This window comes from Periophthalmus magnuspinnatus, chromosome 21 (assembly GCF_009829125.3).
Source record: "Periophthalmus magnuspinnatus isolate fPerMag1 chromosome 21, fPerMag1.2.pri, whole genome shotgun sequence".
NCBI classification, from domain to species: domain Eukaryota; kingdom Metazoa; phylum Chordata; class Actinopteri; order Gobiiformes; family Gobiidae; genus Periophthalmus; species Periophthalmus magnuspinnatus.
The window spans coordinates 22,087,352-22,112,042 of record NC_047146.1 but is presented as its reverse complement, the minus strand read 5'-3'; the positions used below and the strand labels follow the sequence as shown (position 1 = coordinate 22,112,042).

The 24,691-nt window shown below is 38.4% G+C and overlaps 1 protein-coding gene across 2 annotated transcripts; it reads right to left on the bottom strand.

Moving 5' to 3' along the window:
- Positions 1-1,576: 1,576 nt before the first annotated feature.
- Positions 1,577-24,144, bottom strand: ikzf2 (IKAROS family zinc finger 2). Of its 2 annotated transcripts, none has more exons than XM_055230829.1 (9): positions 23,759-24,144; positions 22,731-22,810; positions 22,076-22,118; positions 18,401-18,496; positions 11,331-11,522; positions 8,551-8,718; positions 5,772-5,909; positions 5,321-5,452; positions 1,577-4,790 (listed from the first exon to the last, which is right to left on the bottom strand). In XM_055230829.1, exons 3-9 carry the CDS (start codon positions 22,101-22,103, stop codon positions 4,027-4,029), a joined length of 1,518 nt encoding a protein of 505 aa, XP_055086804.1. In that variant the 5' UTR covers positions 22,104-22,118; positions 22,731-22,810; positions 23,759-24,144; the 3' UTR covers positions 1,577-4,026. The 2 variants fall into 2 exon arrangements, with proteins under 2 accessions (XP_055086804.1, XP_033843392.1); XM_033987501.2 differs by lacking the exon at positions 23,759-24,144 and adding an exon at positions 22,949-23,275.
- Positions 24,145-24,691: the final 547 nt, after the last annotated feature.

The following is a 24,691-nucleotide window of genomic DNA, read 5'->3' as shown; positions in this document are numbered from 1 at the left end:
CCAAGTGGAAGTTCCCCCACAGAACTTCCTCCACCACATGAAGATTGCAACCTCTTTGACGCCCTGACCACAGGCCTGCCGCACATTACCCAGAGGCCTTTGCAAAACAACAAAGTGTCTTCCTCTAGGCAGCATTAGGGTGTCACAAAACATTTAGCAACTTTAGCAGCTCTAAAAGTCATGGTTTAACGTACAATCTGCAATCAAAGTGTAGCATTTCACTGTTCCCACACTTACGTCTGAATGAGAGTGAGTCAAAGTTGTCATAATTGGGCGTGTTCAGTCGAGAGGGTGGATATGGGAGCAGGGGGTTGTGTGCATTTCTGCGTTTTAGGTTTTAAGGGCCAGTCCAAACATCCAACATTACCTGGCAGGAAAAACTGGAATAGGGCTCGTCACTAGAAGATTGCACAACTCACAGCTCTTTGGAGTCATCAGGCTGTGTAAAGATGAACTACTCCTACGACCTGTATAGATACATATTCTACTAAATACTTCTTCAACAGTGGAATATGTATTTAGTAGAAAATGTTAAACACATTCATATACGCATAAATAAACAAATCTATCTCTTAATTTTGCTATCTATAGAGCTATCTTTTATTGTCTATGGCATCCAAAACACACACTTATCAGCTAACACAATCAGGTAGAGAAGAAGAAGTGGCATGGATGAAGGAAGAGGAAGTCTTATAGTTTTAGCCACTGAAGACCAGACGTCAGTGAATTACTTCACTTTGTGAAAGGTTGAAGCTCATAAACATATAACACAAAAGACAAGTGACATAGAACACTACAAAGCAGAAAGAAAAGCTCAAATACAAAAATACTTTTTAAGCAGACATGTTATTATTTTTGAAACAGTACTGGAAACTAAATATTACGTTTCTACTGCTCGTCTGGATTGTTTTAAAGATCACAAAATGTTAGAACGCATTAATAAGAACGGTATGCTCTGTTATAATCACAGAACTAGTAGTTCTAGTAGTTATAGTACTAGCATAGTAGTAGTAGCAGCAGCATTAAGGGTACAGTAGTAGTAGTAGTAATAGTAGTAGTAGTAGTAGTAGTAATAGTAGTATAGTAGTAATTGTTGTGTGTCAAAAGTTTAACTTTTGTAGTTGTCCTGTGTAATTGCAGCACGAGTACACAGATACACACAAAGAGAACACACAGACACGCTTTGAGTGCAGCACCTTCAGGAGCTTTGATTAACTGTCTGTGTGTTTGTGCATGCTACACAGATTAAAGGAGCAGGGAGGTGAACTGGCTGCTCTGACATTTAGAGGCCCTAGCAGCACCCACCTGTTCACACTAACGAAACAAACACAACTTATTACACTGTACATGGAAAACAAAACAAATGTGAACCCGGTAAAATACGTAGTAGCAGTGCTACTACACAAGTGCAGCAGTAACTGTAAATTGTAAGACTACAAAGTGTATTTAAAATGTCCCACCCACCCAGTTTTATTTACATTACATGATTAAAAAGTTAAAATCATTTATCATTTCATTCTAATAGAATAGAACAATTTATTATGTATTGTAGTACAGGGTTAGAAGTGATTGGGGAACCATAGTAGGTGGTAACATTGAGTAATATGTGTGAGATACAGAGACCAACACGAGGCAGTAACATCCATTGTTTAATAAACAACCCCATTCCTTATAAAATATACATAATGTTCTTCACAGCGTGTCTTCATTTAAACAGGGTTCAACTTCCTTCACCAGATTTACAATGTTTTTTTTGTTGTTGTTTTATTTTTTTTATTTTTTTTACATTTTTGCCTGTATTATTCATAAATAATACATGAGAAATTGAACATCCTATGCAAATACCTGAGTGCCCTCGCATCATTACATGGTCAATATCAGATTATTCAGAATCATTTTGAGAATCAGTGCCAAAATATAAATTGTCCATATAATATGTTCTATAATTTACAAAATATAATGCACTTGAACCCTGTCTTAACTTGTAAACATCATTTAACAAAAACACACACAAAAGTCCACAAAACATGACTCTTGCAGAAAAATAGACAGTACACTCAAAATTTACAAAAAACTTGTCCCGTAATCTCTTTATAGCAAAGCTTCGATTTCAAGTAAACTTCTCATTATTCACATAGAAGACCTTCTTAGTACAGTTCATATGGCTCCATTAGTATAAGGCTGTTCGCATAAAAATATATATTTTTATCCCCCAATGCAACTACACATTCTTTTTTTTTTTTTACATTGCGATCTGTTCTGAATGCACTTGACTCTGGATTTGTTTACCGGACAGGGAGTACGATTATATCATATTTTCAGAGTTAAAACTGAACAAGTGTAAAAAATCCTTGCTTTAACCGGCTTCAGGGAAGAGCTGCCTATAGATTTGAACGAGAAGAATACTTTTTCATAGATAGAAACCTGCAGCCACATTTTTTTGTTTCATTGTGTTTGTAATATTGTTTCCGTTTATTTATTTTAGCATAGTTTCAGAGTATGATTTACAGCTAAAAGTTACATTTGGAGTAAGACATAAAGTGCTATTTTGGTCAAGTGGCTCCTGCAAAAACTATTCAAAAGTGTCCAAACATTAAACCCGTTATAACAATCATAGTTTTGATAGTCCAAACAAAAAATATTGATCTACTTTTAAAACATTGCAAGGTCAGACTTATCAAATATGTGTAATCTGTCAGAGCACGTACCAGGATTCCAGACATTATATCTCTTTTTTAATCTGAGAAGAAAAGCAGGCTACGAAGCTGAAATGCCTATGACTACACATCTCTCTTTCCTTATCTCTTTGGTAACCATTCACGTAAGGACGCACACTCGGACCAGTCGTCTTCAAAACTGTTGGAATCTATTGGTTCACAACAGCGGCAGCTCACCCGCGTCACTTGGATCTCTGACTTCGCAGAGATCAGCTTAGGATGTAAACAAATGCTCATTGGTGCTGCAAACGTGTTACCTTGGAGCCATAAAAGAAAAGATGAGACAATATGGCCACAGAAAAAGTATGGACTAGTGCTTTGTGTGTTTCCTCGCTTCACTTCACTGTCAATACATTCACCTTTCAAAAGGAATTGATCAGTGAGACTGAAACCGCAGGAACATATCATCTTTCAGTGCGTGTGCCAGGATGTAATGTCATCTAAAGTGTAAAACATGGGCGATATGAAGAAAAACAGTGATAAAACTGTTATTGAGAGTGAGTGTAGGGGAAGGGTTAAGGTTAGGTCGACTCTGAGAGGAGCGCCGACTATACTGCGTAAACTAAAGGGACGGAGGAAGCTGTTTATAGAGCTGCCTAATGAATGAACATAAGCTTAGAGATGTGTGTACAATGACTTACACAAGCTGATACAACTTAAGAATATAAACTTCATATTTGCAGTGGCAGGAGAAAAACTTTTGAACTTAGCTATTGGAAAAAGCTAAACAGATTTGTCATCATAGGCAGTAGGGACCTTTCATTAGATCCAAAATAATCACCAGTTAATTGTAGGGTATCAACACTCACTTTTTCCTATTTGCAATTAAGAATGACCATTTGAGCTTTTTGGTCCATGAGACAAGAGTAAAAAGACGCTGGTTCTTTTAGGGAGGCAACTTAAATGAATTGGAGTGTGGGCATCTTCAGTGCAATGTTTGGGAGAAATCACTTAAAATATACTGTAAAATGCAAAACAATATTTTCTAAAACATGTATACAATGACTATGAGAAAAGCAGATGGTTCTGCCTCTACAGATCAGCCAGCTCTGCTGAAGCAGTGACCAAGAAGAGAAGAGGGAAAACTTTACCTTCAGTTTTTTTGTTTTTTTTTTACAACAAAAAGTAATTAAATATGTATAAAATGTGTCTTTGGCCATACCTTCATATGATTGTTCAGCAGTATTCACAACAGTAGCTTAAAGCAGTCAGTGATTGTGCTACACTCCAGTACATTCAAGTGTGTAGTCGGAGGTTGAGGTTGAGGATGGATGAGGATATTGCCCTGGTGTCACTTCTTCAGCTCCTCTCACTGGAATGTGTGCTCACCCCGCACGATGTGAGAGGAGAACTCGTAGCGGTCTTTGCTGCGGTGCCCACAGATGTTGCACTCCAGGGGATCTCTGTAACCGTGGCAACCCATGTGGATAGTGTACATGACATGATCCAGGAAAAGCACCCTGCAGTGGTCGCACTGAAAGGCCCGCATCTCTCCCTCTCTCCCAAACACACGGATGCCCTCCTGATTGGCGGGACGTTCTGTGACCATCCTCAGTATCCCGGGCCCCCCTGCTGGTCTGGGAGATGCCTCTGCCCCCCGTTCCCCCGTCAGGACCAGGGCGGGACTGGCCTGGGAGCGGCCGCTGGGTGGGCGCTCTCTTGCTGAGTGTCCCTGTCTCTCCTGAGGACTGCTGCGAGCTGAGTCCACTGTCTCCTCTCCACTTATATTGGGGGAGTCCTTGCCCTGTAGCGGCTTGGTGAGCCTGTTTAAGGATGTGGGGCCGTTGGAGGTGGGCTGAGGGAGAAACTCTGAGGGCGGAGGGGGAGGCAGAGGCTCACAGTTCCCAGGCCGCTCACCCCGTCCCAGAGGCAGCACTCGGTGAAACAGGGGGTTGACCATAGGCACCACATCCACCATAGAGACAGGGGGGCCTGGGTGGTGCATGCCCAGGTAAGGCAGGGCCGCGCCGAGGGGGGGCTCCATCAGGTGAGGGTGCAGCAGCTCCTGTTTGTCGTACTTCAGGCCCATGTCATATCCCATATCACGGAAATTGTAACTCATCAGATTCTCACCTGCACAACACGGAGGCACAGACATGAAAACTTCATGACGGCTTTGTTTTTGTTAAACCAAAGTCAGATCTTGTTGATATTTTGCTCCTTAGTTTGTACATTTTGTATTTTATGTCCTTTGAATTAAGCGCAGTGGAAAGCCCCATCCATCTTGAGTGCTGGTTAACCACTCCTGAACAGGGATGCGGTGAGTTGTTTTCACTTGATAAAGGCAAAGCCAGTGTTACAGGTGTATCTAACCACAGAAAACATTTTCCTAGCCTGTCTGTCATCCGCTTGTTCTACTGCTCTCAATCTTCATATTTAATACTGTGGCGAGACACTATTTTGGGTGAAACCAAAGTGAAAGCACAGTGTGTCCTTATCTGTCTGCTAAATATATGAAGTAAGAATCGCAGTACTAATGCAGCTCACATACAGAGTAATCACTTAAACTTTGCTGTGTTTTCTGTTCAACATTCAAAATGTCATTTTCAAAGAAATGACATTATATTATTAAATTTAAATATTCTGTGTGTTTAAATATTTACCAACAAATTTCTGGGGGGTGGTGCTCTTCCTTTTGGCCACGTTGCTGGGCAGCCGCTCAATGACAGGAGGTCTGTCAAAACTCGCCATGGCATTAGGCTCTCCCATGAGCCTCGGCTCAGAAGGAACTTCACCTGGACACAAAACAAAAAATATTTAAATTTATTAATTAAACATCTTACGCTGATGGAGAGTAATGATTAATATAGGTCTTCTTCTGAATCAAGACAAGTTTTTCAAGTTTTCAAAAATGACTAACTCACTTAGGTATAGAAAGTCTCAATAATAAATAATACATTTTTATTATTTGAAATTCTGCAGTTGGTCTGAATATGTTTAAACAGACAAAAACAACTAATTAGTATAGCTAGGATACTATAGTTAGCCTGTGAACTTCAGACTATGTCTGGAGTACTTCAGAGTACACAGTTTTGAGTTTTCTCGCCTGTTTACCTGTGTATGGGCCGGTGTTTGCGCCGGGATCCAGGCCAATACCTTGCAGGTAACTATGGCAACGCTCTTTGTGCTCCTCCAGTGACGTCCGCTGCTTGTAGCTCCGCCCACAGTAGTTGCACTTGTGTGGTTTGCCAACTAAAAACATTCAATGGAGAGCAAATTAATTTCATTCCTCAGTACACAAAAAGAAAGCGTGGGGGCCAATCCTATGAGATAATTTAAGGCGCTGTGTAATTTGGGTAGTGCGTAGTAGTAAAAGTGCAATCAAAGCAGAATGAGTGAGATCATGGATATTCCACTATAGTCTGAGGATTCCACAGCAGACAGACAGACAGAGGCAGCAGGTGGGCGCTACAATGTCTATAGTGTGTGCGTGGCAGCCCACTCCTCAGAGGGCACGATGACTGAACTAAGACATCCAAAGGTGGTGGTATAGGAAAGTAGCTCCCGCGGTGAAGGCCTATGGAGGTGGCTGTGATTCATTCAGCATTTTATTTTGTTTGCTTTCTGCCCACTTCATTTACACAACAGACAAAGACATATAAACATACTTTGAAGTTAAATCTTATAATGGGGTCATTTAGATCAATGGTTCTCAAACTTTTCACTCCAAATATAACCTAAGATAATATCTGGGTTTCCGAGCACCACCAGATATGAATCCGGACAATATAAGAACTGTATTAGGGCTAAACCAGGTATAAAATGAGACTAAACCATAAAATAAATGCTCAACCTAGAGATGGGTCACGTACCACAGTTTGGGAAACCCTTTAGGTGACCTTAAATTAACCTAAATCTGTACAAACCAGGCACTAAATAAAAGAAATACTGATTAACTGATATTAACAAGAGCCAACTAAATAAAAACTAATTCTAAACCAAGCTTACTAAAAGAGGAGGCTTGACTATTGTCACGACAATAGACTTCCGAACACCATTAAAAGAGACTAGCGTGCCAAAAATGGTCTCAGAACCACAGCTTGAGAACCATAGTACTTCAGCAAAAAATGGCCGCAACCACATTAATTTAAATTGAGTAAAAATGACACTGCAGAAGTGTAAATAGGCCTGCCCCATGTGAACGACCTGGTGACTCATATAGAGAGCTGTTAAGTGGACTAAAGCTAACTGATGTGATCCAGACATGCACTCATCACTTCAACCACTGCGGTAGATATTATTGGTGCTGTCCACAGCTCTATTTTCACTTTGAGAACGGAGTGCACTTAGGGACAAAGTTGTCACGAGTTAAAGTGATGCACAGGTCAAATCTGTATCATACCGTGGCTGGATTTTCACTTTTTCAAGCACAATGTATCTGCATAAATAACACAGAACATCTTGACAATAAAATGCTGCTCTTGTAAAGTCATGCCTGAAATGAATGGAAGCTCCTGTCTTTTAGTGAATGATGAGAGTGCGTTTTCTGACTAACTGCCTGGTACTACTTGTGGTATGTGAATGACACTGTATTGGCTAAATTTGAAACTAGGCTCATAATTATAGTCTGTAATCCACAACACAGTAATGACAATGGTTTCAATATGATTCCATTTTCTGCTCGCTCACTGAACTTTGACGACTGACAGAGTAAAAATACACATGGTAAAAAGTGTGTTTAAAAAGGTGGCAGAGCCTAAAGTGTTGGTCTTTTGTCACTGCAGCCTACAGCGCTCTGAGGAGATCGTATAGAGTCGCCCACACATGAACTGTGGCAGATGTTCTAATCTATAATAGTAAAGGGTCTTCTTATAGCAAAATGATTTGTTTAAGCATATACGCAACATGCACAGGCCCAATGCATTTATTATTATTATTATTATTATTATTATTATTATTATTATTATTATTATTATTATTATTGTTATCATTATTATTATTATTATTATTATTATTATTATTATTATTATTACTTTTTATTTTATGATTACCTACATTTTTATTTATTTTTTTATTTTTTAATTATTTTTTTAACATGCACCAGTGTGTTGGTCATGGCATATAAATCTCACATAATTATAGCAGCCTTTTCACCTTCAGATCACATACAGCAACGCAGTAAATTAAATTAACCATTCACAACACACGGTTCATTTTGAGGTAGCATCTCTATAAGTATAGTAAAAGGAATCCACGACTACTAACGGACCTTTAATATGATATTGCGTATATATTCTCAATAACGTGAATAATGTAATAATGAGTTGTCAATAATGTACTGTACCTCGTTTATATAGTCGAGTAAGCGTGAAAAGCATTGCAGGAGAGGTACTTTTCAATGAGAAGTGCATGGCATGAATAACCTCGTAAAGAGAAAGAGAGAGAGAGAGAGAGATGTAACTGGTTTGGCCTTGATTTGAAAAGAGATGATAAAGAATTGGGTGATAGTGAAAAGAGACAGGCGGTATTTACATGTGTCTAAACATACAACATGCCCCGTTCGTAACATCCTTGGCATTTAAACACAAAGCAGCTCACAGCACAAAGAAGATAACTTTTAGTGAACAACACAACAGTACATGTTCTGGAAATGCAGAAACACATTAACAGCAGTGCTCAAAAACTAGTACAGACAACTTTAAGTATAATGCATTGAGAGAACAAACAAAACAAAACAAGCGGCAAAGTGGGCCAAGCTGTGTAATATCACTCTATTCATGGGTTCCAGCTTCCTGTCGTATGCATATTTTGAGTGCTTTTGTTTATAATATATGGTTTAAAATTGTTACTCACTATGGCAACGGTGTGATATAGGAGTAGCAGACAGACTCACCAGCGTGTGTGCGCAGGTGTCCGGTGAGGGCGTCTCTGCGTCTGCATGCGTAGCTGCAGAAGGGGCATTTGAAGGGCTTCTCTCCGGTGTGCAGTTTGATGTGTCTCAGGAGGTTTCCCTTCTGAGTGAATGACACCCCACACTGGCTGCACTGGAACGGCCTGTCGCCTAGAGACACACAGGAAGTCACTGTGGATCTGCAGCTCTCAACCAAGCACGCCAGACAGACAAACATGGGACTGTGGCATTAATGTGTCTGAAAGAGCTATACAAAACACAAGACAGCTGGATTTGGATCACACACAAAGAGCAGATTGAGTCGTTTTACATGGATTTTGGGGGCGAAATTGTAAGGTTTTCAACAATTTTATGACTTTTGTCTGCAATATTGACCCAAAAAGTTTTTCACACATAAAATAAACCTCAAAATACTGCAATATAACACAATCAACCTGTGTCAAATGTTACTGCCTCATCTGGGAGTTGCTAATCTGTTTTTCATAGGTTTTTTTTTTTTCAGTTCTGTTGATTTGACTGATACTAGTGTGAAGTTAAAGCGCATATGACAGATTAAACTATTCATTTTTGTTGTTACTAATTGTCTTACCTAGTTTTCCCCATAGATTGACGATTTGGGTGAAGTTTTTAATATAGGGGCAGTAGATGTAACATAAGCGGAGGCAATTCCTTTACTAATACACTACAATAGCAAAATGGTGTCTAATTTTTGTTAAATGAATGTTTGAAATGTCAGAAAATCACGTTCTTATCAAAATTCGCTGTTTTATTCGTTCCTCGAAGGGCAATCATTGGAGTGACAGGTAAACACATAGACTATACGCCGTGACGGTTCACAGGAAGGAAGATAAAACACAAAGGTAATAAAACTGATTCTTACCTGACAATGACAATACATAAATCTCATCTAATCTAAACTAATCTGATCTAAAACTATTGTAAATGTATTGACAGATAATTCACTACAAGACCAAAAGGAACCAGATAACTAGTTTTAGAGCATCAAATTAGAACATACTAAGTTATAAAGTGATAAATTGTGCTGTACTGGTCAGGATAGGACTGTCTAGTTATTTCAGATGAAAACCTTTCCAGAACGGATTGTAAGAATTTCCCACATACGGTAATGCAAAAATAAAAGCAGGGGCAATGAATTCAAATGGATTAAAGTGCGTTGCCTGATTATATAATCCCAGGGCCAACAAAATGATAAAAATGCTCATTTTTCCTCTTAACACAAGTAAAAAATTGTTCATCGTATTTTTACATTTTCTGTCTCCACATTTTTATTTGCTTTCTTACAATACCAGTACTTTCTCATTAATACAAAAGTACCTCCTATTCATGATCAGATTTTACGATCAAATTTGAGACTCAAACTGTTACATGCGCCAGTAAGATACAAAATAGCAGAAATACAGGTTGTCCATGTTAGGAATCATAAACTGACACATTTATATGCATTTTCATGCAATTATCATGACCCTTGACCTAAACATAACGTTGTATATTATAGGGCCGATGGTCGTTTGATCTGGAGCCAGTTGGAAAACCGAAATCTGATCCTAACACTGCGGCGGTGGCAGTTAGAACAGGTTGCGGGGGATTCCGAGGATATTTTTCCCTGATAATAATTCCAGGCCTAAGCTTTTGTCTTTGCACTAAACAATCAAGAGCACTCCACACCCACTGTCGAGGAAAACTAAAGCCATTCTGACTCACTGTCACAGGGCACAACCAGTTAAGTGGAGAGTCAGCTCACTGATCCTTCATAGTCATAGCATAGTTTCGACTTGGAGGCAAAGGAATAATGTAAGTGGAATAAACCCTTTCACGTTTTGTAAGCAAATTTCAAAAGCGAGATGGAACATAATGCAAAACGGATGAATCGGGATTGGCGTCCGAATATCGCAAATTAGAAATAGCCAAGGTGGATTTGGCAAATGACCAACTATTCAGAACCGATGCAGTGATACCAGAGCGTGGGTGAAAGACGTTTACAATTATATTTTACATTATTTATTTATTCAATAGGAGATCATTACACGCACTTAGAATCTTTGGGAAGGCAAGGTTTTAATAGACAAAGACTATAATATTGAAATCAAACCATAAACTAGAATCCCTCAAAAACCATTCTACATTCTACATATATATATATATATATATATATATATATATATATATATATATATATATATATATATATATATATATATATATATATATATATATATATATATATATATATATATATATATATATATATAAACTGCACTAAATAAATAGCTGGATGCAACAACATCTATAATGAGGCACAGAAGCTCATAATTCAACCATCTACAGCTCAAATCTCATTGTTAAACAGAAAAATAACCAAATATTTCCCAGTAGTGCAAAGAAAACGTGCCACAATAAATATTGACCCCCAAAAAGTATTGTTCCATCTAAAATATATTAAATGATAAGTCAATATAGTATTTTTATCGTGACGGGCCTCCTTTTTGTGAAGCTCAAATACAATGTTGATGCTAGAAAATAGTATTTTTCTATAATTTGTAATACTAAAGCAAACCAATTATGATTTCTAGCCTGGAAATTCAAAACTTGGCATATTTTTTGTTATAAAGACCTAAAATCGTTAGCATTTAGATGTGATGTCAGTTCATTGATTACTGATTAAGCTACTTCACTCTGCCTCCATTACAGTATTTATATCACTCTGATGCCATTGGGTTTCACAGTGTGTAAATGTGTGGTACCATTGGGCTGACGGCTGCCTCCCTCTGCTTGGGCGTGCGGTCCTGTGAGCCCGTCCTGCAGGGCACTGGGGCTGTTGGACATGGACTCCTCCAGTGGGACGCCCTCCTCTCCGGTGTGGCTCATCTCCTCCTGCTCAGGACTGGCACTCTCCACCTCCTCCATGGCCTCATCCTCCTGCTTAATGGTCAATTCTGCAAAAATATATTAATAGTGGTAAGGAATAGGCATGGGACAAAATGCGATAACATTACTGACAGTTTTAAAATGTTATGGATATGAATAATTATAAGTTTAATGTGATGAATATGTTCCATTTTTAAGCAGTTGTTATATAATTGTACTTTGTTACAAGGGAAAAAAAGCAGTTCCTATTGATTTGACTGATACTAGTGTGAAGTTAAAGCTCACAGGACAGGTTATACTACTCATTTTACTTAAAGGTAGTGAAAGTTATGATATTTAAGATGTTGCTAATCTAGTTTTCCCTATAGATTGACAATTTGGGTGAAGTTTTTAATATATGGGCAGCAGATGTAACATAAGTAGAAGTTATTCCTTTACTGACAACAACACTGTAAACACAATAGTAAACTAAAACTAAAAACACTGTACATGACTTTTGTTTTGTTAAATGAATGTTTGAACTGTCAGAAAATCATGTTCTTATCAGATTTTCACATCTTTATAAGGGCAATCACTGGAGCCACCTGGAGTAGCGCGCACACATAGCAGGTACACGCATAGCAGGTACATACGTAGCCTATATGCCATGACGGTTCACAGGAAAGGAAGATGAAAAAAATAAAGGTCATTGTTAAGAAAACCTCAAAGTTCAAAAATTGAATCGCAGGAGGAGACATTTTCAAGCAAATTGGGACAGAATTTTGTTAATTTGTGATTTTTTGTGTACCTTTTTCTTTATAAACTGCCTCTCTTCTTTATAAACTGATCTAAAAATATGATAAATATTCACCAGAGACTCTATCTCATCAAAAAATAGTTAAAAAGTATTAAAAAAAAACACAAAAACCTTTAAAAAATACTTTAACTTCATCGCTTTAAATCATTAAACAATTCTATGCGATTTACCTACTTCAGTTTAGACAGTTAGACACACGTCACTGCAGACTTTTTGTCAAGCACAAAACATATTATAAAAATACATAAAAAAGTATAATACTTCACTCTCAGAATCAACACAATTTGACAATTTGGAGGTCATTCTGACATTCTCTCTTTTCGATGAACCCTGTCCCCTGTTCATCAAGGAAGTCATACCAAACACACACACAATAATTAATTTAACTACTTTTAATTAATTTCTTCCTTGTCAGTGAACATGACCTCAAAGCTCTTTTAGGGCAAGGTTTGCAGACAAGTGCTATATAATTAAGAAGCCCTGTTGATACAATGTAGACTGGGAAATAGAAAAGTACCACTTCAAATGTTTTCAATGCGCTACAAAAGCTTAAGAATCTCTCACATCTCACAATAGAGGCTCATACTCTGAAACTCACAGCTGCTAATAATACGTATATGTAGGAAATATATATCTGAACTCAAAATATCATCATAACCGATGCTTTTAATAATAAATGACATTATGTTCAAACTAGCGATAACACTGGTCAACACTAAATTTATTGTCTAAGATTTTTTAGCTGATTTAGGATCATTTTGATGTGCTGAATCCAAAAATCACATTGGTTTTGCTCAATCAGGTCAACGTTCTGAACTAAGCTACATATTTGTTTTTGGACGATTTTTTTTTACATGTATGAGTATTTTCACATCATATGATGCAAAATTCTGTTATATTTCTCACTATAAACAAATTCTGAAGATTTTGCATGTGCCAACTTATGACTAATTGTTTTTTATATATATATATATATATATATATATATATATATATATATTACAAGTGAATGAAATGGCTTCGACTAGAAGATCTTGCAAAAATAAGCCTGACATATTCTGCTACATCTGCGGTGAATACACCATTGTTCCTAACAGGAATCAAGTCACAAGTTTCATAAAGCGTGCTTACCATGCTTATTTTGGTATTAAACTTGGTGACCAAGATGAAGCTTGGGCGCCACACATGGTATGCAAGTCATGCACCGAGGGTCTGCGTCAGTGGACTAAAGGCAAGAAGAGTTGTCTGAAGTTTGGAATCCCCATGGTTTGGAGGGAGTCGACATCAATAGCTACTTCTGGGCTATTGATGTGACTGGGATCAACAGAAAGAACCGAAGCAGCCTCAAGTATCCTGATCGTGAATCAGCACGTCGTCCTGTAGCTCACTGTGATGAAATTCCAGTACCTGTCTTTGTAGAAGTTCCTGACATCAGTGACAAAGATTCCTCCAGTGTGGTTTTAATGATGATGCTCCACATCCTTTTTACCAAAAGGAGCTAAATGTTCAGGTTTCCTGAGAATCTGGGATCACTGAGTGATGAGCAGGTGGAGAGATTCCATCAGGATATAAAAGAGATGGAGACCAGGTATCAGGGACACTGGGATGCAGTCATGATGGCTGATTACTGTTGGACTCTGAAGAGAGACATCCCTGCTGCTGAGCATTCAAGGGGTTCATAGAAACAGAAGTTCATGTCCTGAATTTTGCACAATGATAACGTAACGTTCCAATTTACATGTACTTACCTTTATCAATTAACACAACGTAACATTTAATTAATACATTCTGTTAGAAAACTATTGTTTTATCTCCTAAAACATTTTTGGGATGAGAAATATTAAAGAAAATCAACTGATAATTTCACAAAATTGTAATCAATTTATTCAGAAGATCGGATTTTTCAAAATCAAATTAGCATAAAAACCTGACCTGACTGAGGAAAATGGATATCATTTTTGGATTCAGCGGTGCTAAATGGTCCTAATTCAGTTGAAATAACACAGACAACTTTCAAAAATGTTTTTTTTGTAATTCAGTGTAATCAGCAGATACATAAAAGCAAATATTTTACATATCCAGACATGAATATAGTCTTCAAATAAAAAAAAAACAACAAAACAAAAAGGAGTCTACCCCTGTTTGCAATGCCATTATAGCAAAAAAAAAATCATGTTCTTACAACAATAACTCCACTTTACTCCACACACAAAATGACTAACTGTGTTTTTTAACATGCATTCAAGCTTAACTTCCTTGTTCTACATACTTACCACTAATCATTTCTCTATATCTTTGTTTAAACCTGTTTATATTTGCGATTTTTACTCATACAGTTCCATATTCTGACCCCACAAACTGACAAACAAAAGCTTTTCCCCATTTCACCCTTTTAAAAACATGCAGTCCTCTTAAATTGTAAGTACTTTCGCTTTCAATCATATATGTTAATGTTTTTTTTGCTTTGCTTTTTTTCCATTTTGACTTGTACATTATTTGCGCTGCCTGAAACCATATCACATCCTTACGTTTTAACATTCTGAAGCGATAAACAGCTGGTTGATATACGTTCATGAAAGCCAACATTATAAATTATTCGTAGTACTACACTATACTCTCTTTTATAGTACGAATACTGCTTCTAATATTGATTCATACGTAATTATCACCCCAGATCTGTGCAAAGACAAGTCAAATATGATGTAAATAGGAAGGACCCCCTATACAGCTTTGTCTGGTTAGAGGTAATGATACTATTCTGAGTACAACTACACTTTACAAGTACTGATCCCATCATTAGGTCACGCTGTATAGTAACTGCACACCTAATTATGCTTAAAGATTACTATTACAGACTATTGAAAGGGATAGGATCAGGAGTTTTGGTGTTAATCAAGTAGTTTCCATGTTTTGTTTTGCTATTTACATCGTTTTATTAGGGGAAATTAAGGTGTACTTAATTAGATCTGTAAATAGTGCACGCAAGCTAATTCTGTAACGAACTATGCTACGTTTAACCCAAAACGATGTAGACTGGCCTATACATTAATGACACAATCGGCATCATTAAAAGTGCTTGTGGAGTGGGTATGCCAGTAACTAAGCAACTCAACAGCAGCATTATCTTCCACTTTCCTGATGAAGAGAAAAAATATGAGCACGTATGAGAAAGGTGCGAGGAATCTTTGAAACTGGCTGGGCTGGTTCCTGGCTGTCCTTGGGGAGAAAGGGAGTGTCTGGGCCCTGAAGCTGCTAACACCAATGGAACACTGTTGGATGGCAAGCAACACTAAAAGGCCTTATAATTAGGCATGTATAATTGTATGTATGAGTGTGTATGTGTGTGTGTGTGTGTGTGTGTATGCATCCGGGGGTGTGTGTGTGGGCGGGAAAAGTATTCAGCACCTGCAGCCTCTAGGTATCGAGTCTTAAAAAACTTTGTCAAATAAACAAGATGGTGGTAATTACAGCTTTGAAGTAAGGAGAGGGGAAATTATGTGGAAACTGACAAAATGGCGTTTGTTTGTTTAAGTCGTCTATTTGATTAAAATAGCACAAACACTGCACAGAACGACACTGACGTCATCGTATCAATACTTAACGAGATTCATTTTTGGTTTGAATTGTCTGGGTGGTTTTTTAAAAACGTTTAATCGAAATGGACCTTACAAATGAAATAAGATGCTCTGTTTTCTCAACTGCGCTGATGCTATGTCTATAATCAATCTAGTAAATAACTTATGGGCAGATCTGGCCCCTAACAAAGAACTGACACTAACAAATAGTGAGATAAAAAGACTTGAAGGTGTTAAAATAGTCCCTTGAATACAAAATATCCAAACAGACATACTAAACCCAGCATACCCCACTATAATGAGTTTGTTTCTGTGTCTATTAATCCATTAATCGCAGTAAATAAATCACAATAGGCAGATTTAAACGCCTGGTTTCTCCTCCACTAGTTTGAAAATCCACTGCCGCAACTTTAGGCACTAAATGACTCTTGTGAGCTTTAAAGTAATGTTATAATGGTGTTACCTCATCAAAAACATTCGCACATATTTGAGTAACCCTTTATTATTAGTCTGTCCTCATCTCCAAAGCTCAAAATGCTCTGTTCCACTTTGTGATGTCATGAAGCAGTAGTTTTCAAGTTAACAGCTACTATATACATTTTATTTACTAGTGTAGGTGGAATTTGAATTTTGTGTGAATGAAACAACAAAACTACAGGTGTGTTTGTGATGAGGAAACAACATTAAGATCAGAAAAGTACAGACAATATCTGAACAGTTTTGGGGTGATATATACTTGACCAGAGAAAACGCATCTCTGTGCATAAAAATACCGTTTTGACTGCTGGAATGAAAACAGCACGTTTCATAATTAATTAAAAGTTTTTTAAAAATCTCTTAAGCTCGTGTGTAGAGATTTTGCCTGTGTAAATCTGATGCAGAACAAACAGAGTGCAGTGCATCTGTAGTTATGTATAACTGACTGATCCTGACTGTCCAGTTGTGGGATTTACAGGGACAATAATGACAGTGTGCGTGTGACAGTGACTTCCTATCTCAAACAGGTCTGCTCCAGGCACTCATCCATCTATACACTCAATTCTAATAGTTTTTACAGAGCTTAAAAGAGGTGCGGGACTTTTGAATCAGATAGTAAAACTCCCATATGTTTACTATTGAACAAAGTAAAGACGCACGTCAAAAAGTAGTGTAAGATTTTAGATAAAAGTTGTTATTTTATGACAATGAGTTGCTCCAGGCCTGGTTAAACTGTGGTATGAATGCACCGTTTACTGCTCTATGCTCTTTTAAGTAGTTCACCTATGTTTAAGTTCTGCTGGATTCTGGTTTTGACCCTTTGTTCTGTGTATCTTAACTTACGTATTGTTATGATTCATTACACAATTTCAGTCTCTATGGCCAATTAGAGTTAAATAGTTGCTCAATGACTAAGAGCATCTGATCCTAAAATAGAAGATTTCAAGTTTGAGTTAGAATTTGCGAATACTGCTATATTTTTTTGAAGTTTTTGCCTGTATATATTGTATGCGGTCTGAAGTTTTTCGTCAGTAATATATATTTTTCATGAGCTAACACAATGTCTTTCTTTTACAGGCATTTGTATTCAAGTTTTTATATTACGTTAGCATTTTTACAGTACTTTAAATGCCCGTCTTGACACAACCTCAGGGAGCAGGAAGGAACCCCTATAGAGCTTTGTCTGGCTAGAGGTAATCAAAAACAATATACTATTGCATAAAAGGGGCAAGCGCCTTGGCAGAGGTCCGTGCTCTCTGCAGACTTTTGGATTTGAGTTACTCGTCTGCACCTCCATCTTAAGTCTATATAAACCAGTGTTTCTTGTGGGCAGCGTGTGTGCTGTGGAAACACTTATCCCGACACGAGCCTTGTCTTTCACAGCTGTATCCTGGCAACACGGAGCAGACCCGAACGTCCTTCAGCTCCTTACATCTTTACATCTGTCTGTCGTCATGTGGCCCAGTGGTAAGCACACAGTGATCAAATAAGGATACAGTACACTTTGAATGGGCAGCCTGGATAATGGCATTCACTCTCAGTTTGAGTGTTACAAAATCAGGTCTACGGCCAGCGGACTGACAGTAAATGGATCTTATTAAAGAAGACATGATCTGTATCTCAGAGTAAACGGGTCGTCAAACTGTGTATGATAAAAATGGCGAAACGGGGGAGGTGACATGACACAGTCCGCTATCCTCATAATATTATAAAGTCATGTTGTTACTGGTGGTACAATGGTGGAGTGGTTAGCAGTTTAATGCAAAAAAACATGGGTCCAGATGAATTTGTCTGGAGGATGAAACCTTGAGACAGACAGCACTTATCATCACCGCATTAAAAAAGACTGCCCTATGTGCTTAAATTGTCCACAGGGAATACAGTATTTGATAGACTGACATAGATTACATACTTTAGATAGTATTACGTAGTTGGGTATGCGTATGGGTTATTAGTATTCAAGAGCTTACAGGGAGGAGATTTGTGCCCAAAATGTGTCCGTATGAACTAGAGGGATTTAAACCTGGACTGCTCTCACTATTTAACTTGTGCATTGAACATGAGCTCTGTGTATACGTAATATTTACTGAGCACTTACCACAGGGGGACTTAGGACCACGGGGAGCTGTCTGCCCGTTGGACTTATCCATCAGCATCCGGGACTTCTCTTTACCAGGCGAACACTGGCCATTACCTGACGAACGCATACAGTTAATGTCAACCAAAGTCTGTGTTCTGTACAGTTTTACCATAGATACAAGTTCAAACCATGAGGCAACAGAATAAATTAAATGGATTGTTTTAATATATTGGAGAGAGTCTTCAATATTTCTAGATACTGCTTTATTTGGACTTGGAAGATCTGTCTAGTCACCAAAGTCACCCGTCTGAGCTGCCTATAGGATTCTTATGTCCAGTGAATGTGTATCAGATTGCAGCACCTTCAGCGGTGTGCAGCGGAGAAGGCCATGGATAGCCAGTGTCCACTCAGAGGAGAGCAGCCCCATCCCTGCTCCTCTTACAGGACGGTCCTATCACGGTCAGCTCAACAATACAGACACCCCCCCCTGACCCAGGTGTCACGTCCCTCAGGACACACATGGACATGCTTTGTACCTGCTGCTGCACACTAACACCCAACAAACTTAGAAACTGTATATGGCCATTGACACGTACAAACAGGCTGTGTTTTTGCACAATGTATGGGTCTGACATCCCAGTGTACTTTACGTGTATTGTTTTCACTCATCCCCATCTGAGGCTTGTTATAACTTTATGTAACCTAGGTAATGGTTTCAAAAGGTTTATAATGAAAAGTTTAATTATTCTAAACATGTTACATCACATTTTTACATGCTTAGACTGGCTTGTTAATACCAACCAATACCAACTCAAAGCATTTTTTATACTATTATTTTTACAATAAAAATTTGACTTGATGTCCACTTTTGCCTAAAGATCCCCCGACTTCGCCTGTAATAATATAGTTAATCCTCTACCTGTTGTCCATCATTCTCCATAAAAGACTAACCTGTCAGATCACATTTTGCTTTGACAGTTTGCATTAGCTGGACAAGCATTCTCTGTATTGTTCCATTGTACTGGTGGCCTGGCTGAGTGGGGCATGCTGGGAAACGTTGTCCCTGACACAATCCCTGGGACGGGGCTCAGGTTGCACAGGTCGGGGTTGGAGGAAATCTCAGGTGACCGAGCGTCTCTCCCCTGGCAATGCTGTCCTGGAGACAGGACTGGCCCAGATTTGTCATGAAGGATTTTCCATTACTGTAGCCACCACCAGCACTGCACTGTGGCTATGGTACACGGTGGACAGAGAGCCTGGATGCACTGGGCTCACTGGCTTAGCATTACAGATGCAATATTTATAGATGTTATGGAAGCAATGAGTTTATATTTCAGGGTTATTAAAAGTGTTTTTTGTTTCAGAACAAATAGATCAAAGGTTTTCATTTGAGTAACCAGAGGAAGTTCAAATGCATGATTTTTTTTTTTTTTTATGTAGATTTTTATATATATCTTTTTATTTATTCTTTGTGACATCTTAAGGGTTTCTTCTAAATTTTTATGTTTTATTAAAATCAAAATATTTAAAATATGCCTGTGTCTTTTTTCAATTCAGTTAATTTCTATTTTATTTATATATCACATTTAAAATACAATTTAATTTGCCCAAAATGCATCACATACACCAAAAAAAAGAAAAAAAAAAAAAAAAAAAAGAAAAAAGATATACATAAAATATGAGACATAGGCAAAAAACAATAAAAACTCCTGTCTAGATATCCTGTCTAGCTAGAACCAAATGCCAGGCAGAAGAGGTGAGTTTTTAGTCTGGAGAGGAAATGACAGAGCTTTCTTTACAAAATTAGTCAATTGTGTTCTAGATGAACTAGTTAGACACAAGCCCATTCGTCCTAAGATAACAGATATCATTGTGATGACTATTCCCTTGTACCTAGAGAGAGACATTTTATAACACACTGATGTACAGTATCTTTCATCATCAGATCGGTTTTCCATCCCAGACCTCAAACCTTTAATGTTTGGAAAATGCCCACAAATCAGCTAACCACAGTCATTTATACTTTCACAGAATGAAGGGAGGTCCGTGTTGACTGGTTTTGGCTGAGTCAACTCTGTATGAGCACTTCTATCGAGATATTAGGCATTCAAACTGCGGGGTATGGTATATTTGAGTAATGAACTAAATTAGGATAATATGGTCCACTAATGTGCTGACAAATGGAAAGGCCTACATACAATGGAAATGATGCTACGCTATTTTCTCTGACTTATTTTTGAATCACAAATTAATACAAGACGTTTCCTCCCTCTCCCACCCATAGGTCAGAGGATGCGAAAGTATAGCTCATACCCCATAAGACACAAGAGGCAGAGGGGGTGGCAGAAACAGTGACAAAGCATGTGGTGGAGAGCCCGGTCATACATTTCTCATACATTCAGCCTTATCTTATGAATTTAAAAAACAAATCATGTCCTTAATCCTCTGTGGAGGAGCTATCAGAGGCACAAGGCTGTAGTCTTGGTGCATATCAGGTCATGCTGTTTGTGTGCACCGTAGCAAGGATGTTCCTCTTTTCTACCTTTATTTTCATATCATTTGTTGCATTCAGCACCACGTTACCATTAAGAATACTCAAAATAGACTTCTTCTTTACAATGTTATTATAGACAATGTCGTTACTGTGAGAATAATGCTAATGTGTGAAATTAGTGGAAAACTGAATACATAAATATATAGTAAGTTATAGACGGAGCGTATACAGTCGTAGTGATAGTATTTAGCAAAAACTTTTATTACTGACTTTGACTTCAGTGTAAACAATGCCACACAGAAATGACAGTACAAGTGCTGAGTATTTTCTCCTTTGATAGGACCGTTTAGATCACAGTGTGTTGTAGATGTCCAATGTGCCAAAATGTTACGTATATGTTCTTCGCAAAATATTTGATAATGACACTTCCTTTGTTCCCTTATTGCCCACAGAGTGTGGATTTGAAGAAAGTATTTAAGGGTTCTTTCTTCTTCAGTGGACAGAGCCACACCAGCCAGTTCACCGTGCACTGCTTTTGTCTGCAGTGCATGGAATAATGTGCAAAATGTGGTATAGTGAAATGTAGCTTTTTCATATATAATGTATTTGTCATATATGAATGGAGGATTTCAAATGTAAAGCAATGCAAAATAAAATATTCGATAACTTCAAACTACCCAGGACTAACCCTGGCTTAAATCAAGACCCAAAAGTCCCTGTGGTGTGGAAGGTCGAGCTACCTGCTACAGATATGCACACAAAAGCAGAAAGCTGCACTGAGGGGGGCAGGCAGGATCACACACACACAAGCCCAAAGGAAACCAGCAAAGGGCAATGGAGCACCACAACGCACATATCCAGTATCTGCTGCACACACAGACAGGATGTCGATAATGCATGATTCTCTCAAGCTTTAAGGGCTGCACAGGAAAAGGCTGCAGTGAGGGAAAATCCCTCCAAATGTTTACACTTTAACTTTTATATCACTAATTATATACAAATAATTATCATTTCATATTCTACAACTGGAATAGAGATTATCTCATTATGAGCTGAGCAGCACTGAAACATCATACAACACCTGACATGATGTAGAAACATGAGAGAAAATGTAACACAAATGTAACATAAATGCATGAATATTTCACACTAAAGCGTCATTGGGCCTCATGATTTAAATATAATGTAAAAGGACTTACTCGAGCAGTAACCACCTGGAGCTTCCATTTCACTTTGGGAGTTCTGCACAGAGTGAAATCTGACTAAATTACTGCATGATTTTAACATCATCAATGAATCATTTTCATTTTTTATGGTGAGACTAGTCTGTTAAAAATCAGTTTTAGGCTTAACAGGATCTGTGGGAAACTTTTTACTATATAACTGAAACAGCAAACATTTGTCATTGTTTTATAAACGGAATGAAATAGCGTTTAATGAAAGTTAGAGGAACGATTTGAGAATGATGCATTTTCTATTCTCTGTATCTACTGTATGTGTGTGAACTGAAACAAAAGCTTGTTTGAATTTTCACCAAATATATTTCAAACAAAGGCCTAAAGATTTCTATAAATAAACTGTCTGAATTCCCAAATGTACATTGTGAAAAGATGGATTTTCAATCTGGTAATATTCCTAATCCAAAAATCAAATAAAAATGACTTTAGTGGTTATATAGTGACTGTGTAAAATATAGAGTACAAATAAAAAATATTTTCAAGCTTATAGAGAAAAAAATTAACAACATTTAAGCCAAATTTGAATTTAAACCTAAAAAAATGTCTGCATTAATAAAATGTTGAAATATTGTAATACAAAATATATAGAATAAAATTAGAGGGAAAAGTGTTTTACCTTCAAGTGTATCCCCAGTAGAGAGTGACAAGGGGATATCAGCCCGGGACGAAGGAGGGAACCAAGTATCTCCTCCTCCCCTAAAAGAGAAAATAAATCAGTCCTGCTGTGATAATGTTTTCTTTCTTATTTTCTGTCATTGAAGAATACATTTATATTTTTATCTAAAAAATCATCACGAGAGCGTAAGACATTCAGGAGCGTCTCTAAAATCCTACAGGTGTTCGCCGGTGCGTCTTGAGCGCGTGTCCCGTCAAGTTGTGCCTCTTCTGATGGTGTCACTGGCACTGTCCCGTAAGGCTCAGACACACAAACTTCTCCGCACTTTTCCCGAGTTTAAATGGACCTCCTGAAGCTCTCCAGCGGAGCAGAGGTGCACTGAGACGGGGGTTAGACTCAACAAGTTGGTGAAGGAAGAGAAGGAGACGGATCAATCAAACTGGATCCACCGGTTCCTAAGGAATTAGCCATAGTGGCAGGGAGCAGCCAGCTATTTTTCAAAGCTACTCTTAGGACTGGAAAACCCGTGTGGGTAGCTAGGCTGTATCATGGTTTTAAACACAGCGTGAAGAGATACAAGTGAGAATGCCAGGATGACATGCATCCTACCCTGACAACTCAATCATTTATGCAATAATCGCGCTTAAAGGGAAAACTTTAACATAACAGCCTGAACACTTATTTTGAATCATTATACAAGCATCAAAGGTGTAATTTAATATGTTAGTGTGCATATATAAATGAAGTGAAATGTCACTCAAAGCGACGCAGTTTGGTCGCAGCTGCAGTGGTCCAGAGCATGTCTCTGGCGCTGGCTGACAGAGTGACAGCTTCAATTCAACAGGTTATCCGATCACAACAGCGAGCCCGTGTGCCTTTCCATTCACCAGACAGACGCTCCTTGTCTGCTCTCTGCTGCAGACATGCGCCTCTTTACGGCAAAGCGTCTGGATCTCTAAGCACCGGTCTACACTCAACAGCACGCTTTTTTTAGTTATCACAAGCACGTGTCTTCTCTTTCACGTTACCTTTGCAATACTGTGGAGTTTATATGATCCCGCGAACTGGCACACTCATCCACATTGGGCACATCAGCTTGACTTCAGTGTAGCCCGACATGCGCCAACCGGTGGAGGGCTCGAAGGCAGTTCCTAAAAGGCAGCAGCGGCTCAAGCAACAGTTGTTCAATCCTCCAGTGACTTCCTCTTCCATCTCCTCATGAGCACAGTGCACAGACACGGGCGGCAGCGGCAGCAGCAGACAAGGCAGACCCGAGTTGCTATTCTGGGAAGTTGGTGTGACACGCAGAGAAACGGATCACGGCGGAGTGTGCTGGACCCAGTAGTCTGCGTCTCGGCTCGACAATCGATTAGGTTACAAAGAAAGGGCCTCTTATTTCTGAGGCTGCAGTGAGGGATACCTATGGCGGTGCGCTACAGTAGCCCATCGCGCATATACACACATTTGTCTTCTCCACGTTCAAAGTAGGAAATTTTGCAAGCTAAAATGAATTGAATAAAAAATGCATTAAAGTTAGATCGATCCTTAAAACATATAGTCAACAAACATACTTTTCCATGTATATGTGAAGTTAAAATGTTGTGCGTAAAAGCGTGCCAAATCTCACTTTTGCTCGTTGGACCCTGCATTTAACCCTTTAATGAGCACATTCACAACTGTCACTATTACAGGTGGGAAGAACAGACTAGTGAGGACCTTGAATTAAAATGTCAGTACCCCCTGGTGGACAGACACGGCCATAGCAGCTCCATGTATCCTCATTCACCTCACTTCACACTGGACTGCTGTGTATTCTTGTAACCATGGCACCTCTCTATTAGATGACATCACTGCAGTAAGAAAAGAAGAAATATTATATATGTGTATGGCCTGTGCTTTAATTTGTCACTGTTGAGCTATGGCAAAGTAAATGATCGTTCAAGCTATTTCTGTTTTTCAAG

Excerpts from the sequence above, each read along its gene's own strand:
- ikzf2 (XM_055230829.1), bottom strand. The coding sequence starts at position 22,103 with ATGGAAGCTCCAGGTGGTTACTGCTCGA. Across the intron at positions 8,719-11,330 it reads AGGCAGCCGTCAGCCCAATG|GCGACAGGCCGTTCCAGTGC; the intron begins GTACCACACATT and ends GTGTGTCTCTAG. Across the intron at positions 5,910-8,550 it reads ACACCTGCGCACACACGCTG|TTGGCAAACCACACAAGTGC; the intron begins GTGAGTCTGTCT and ends GAATGTTTTTAG.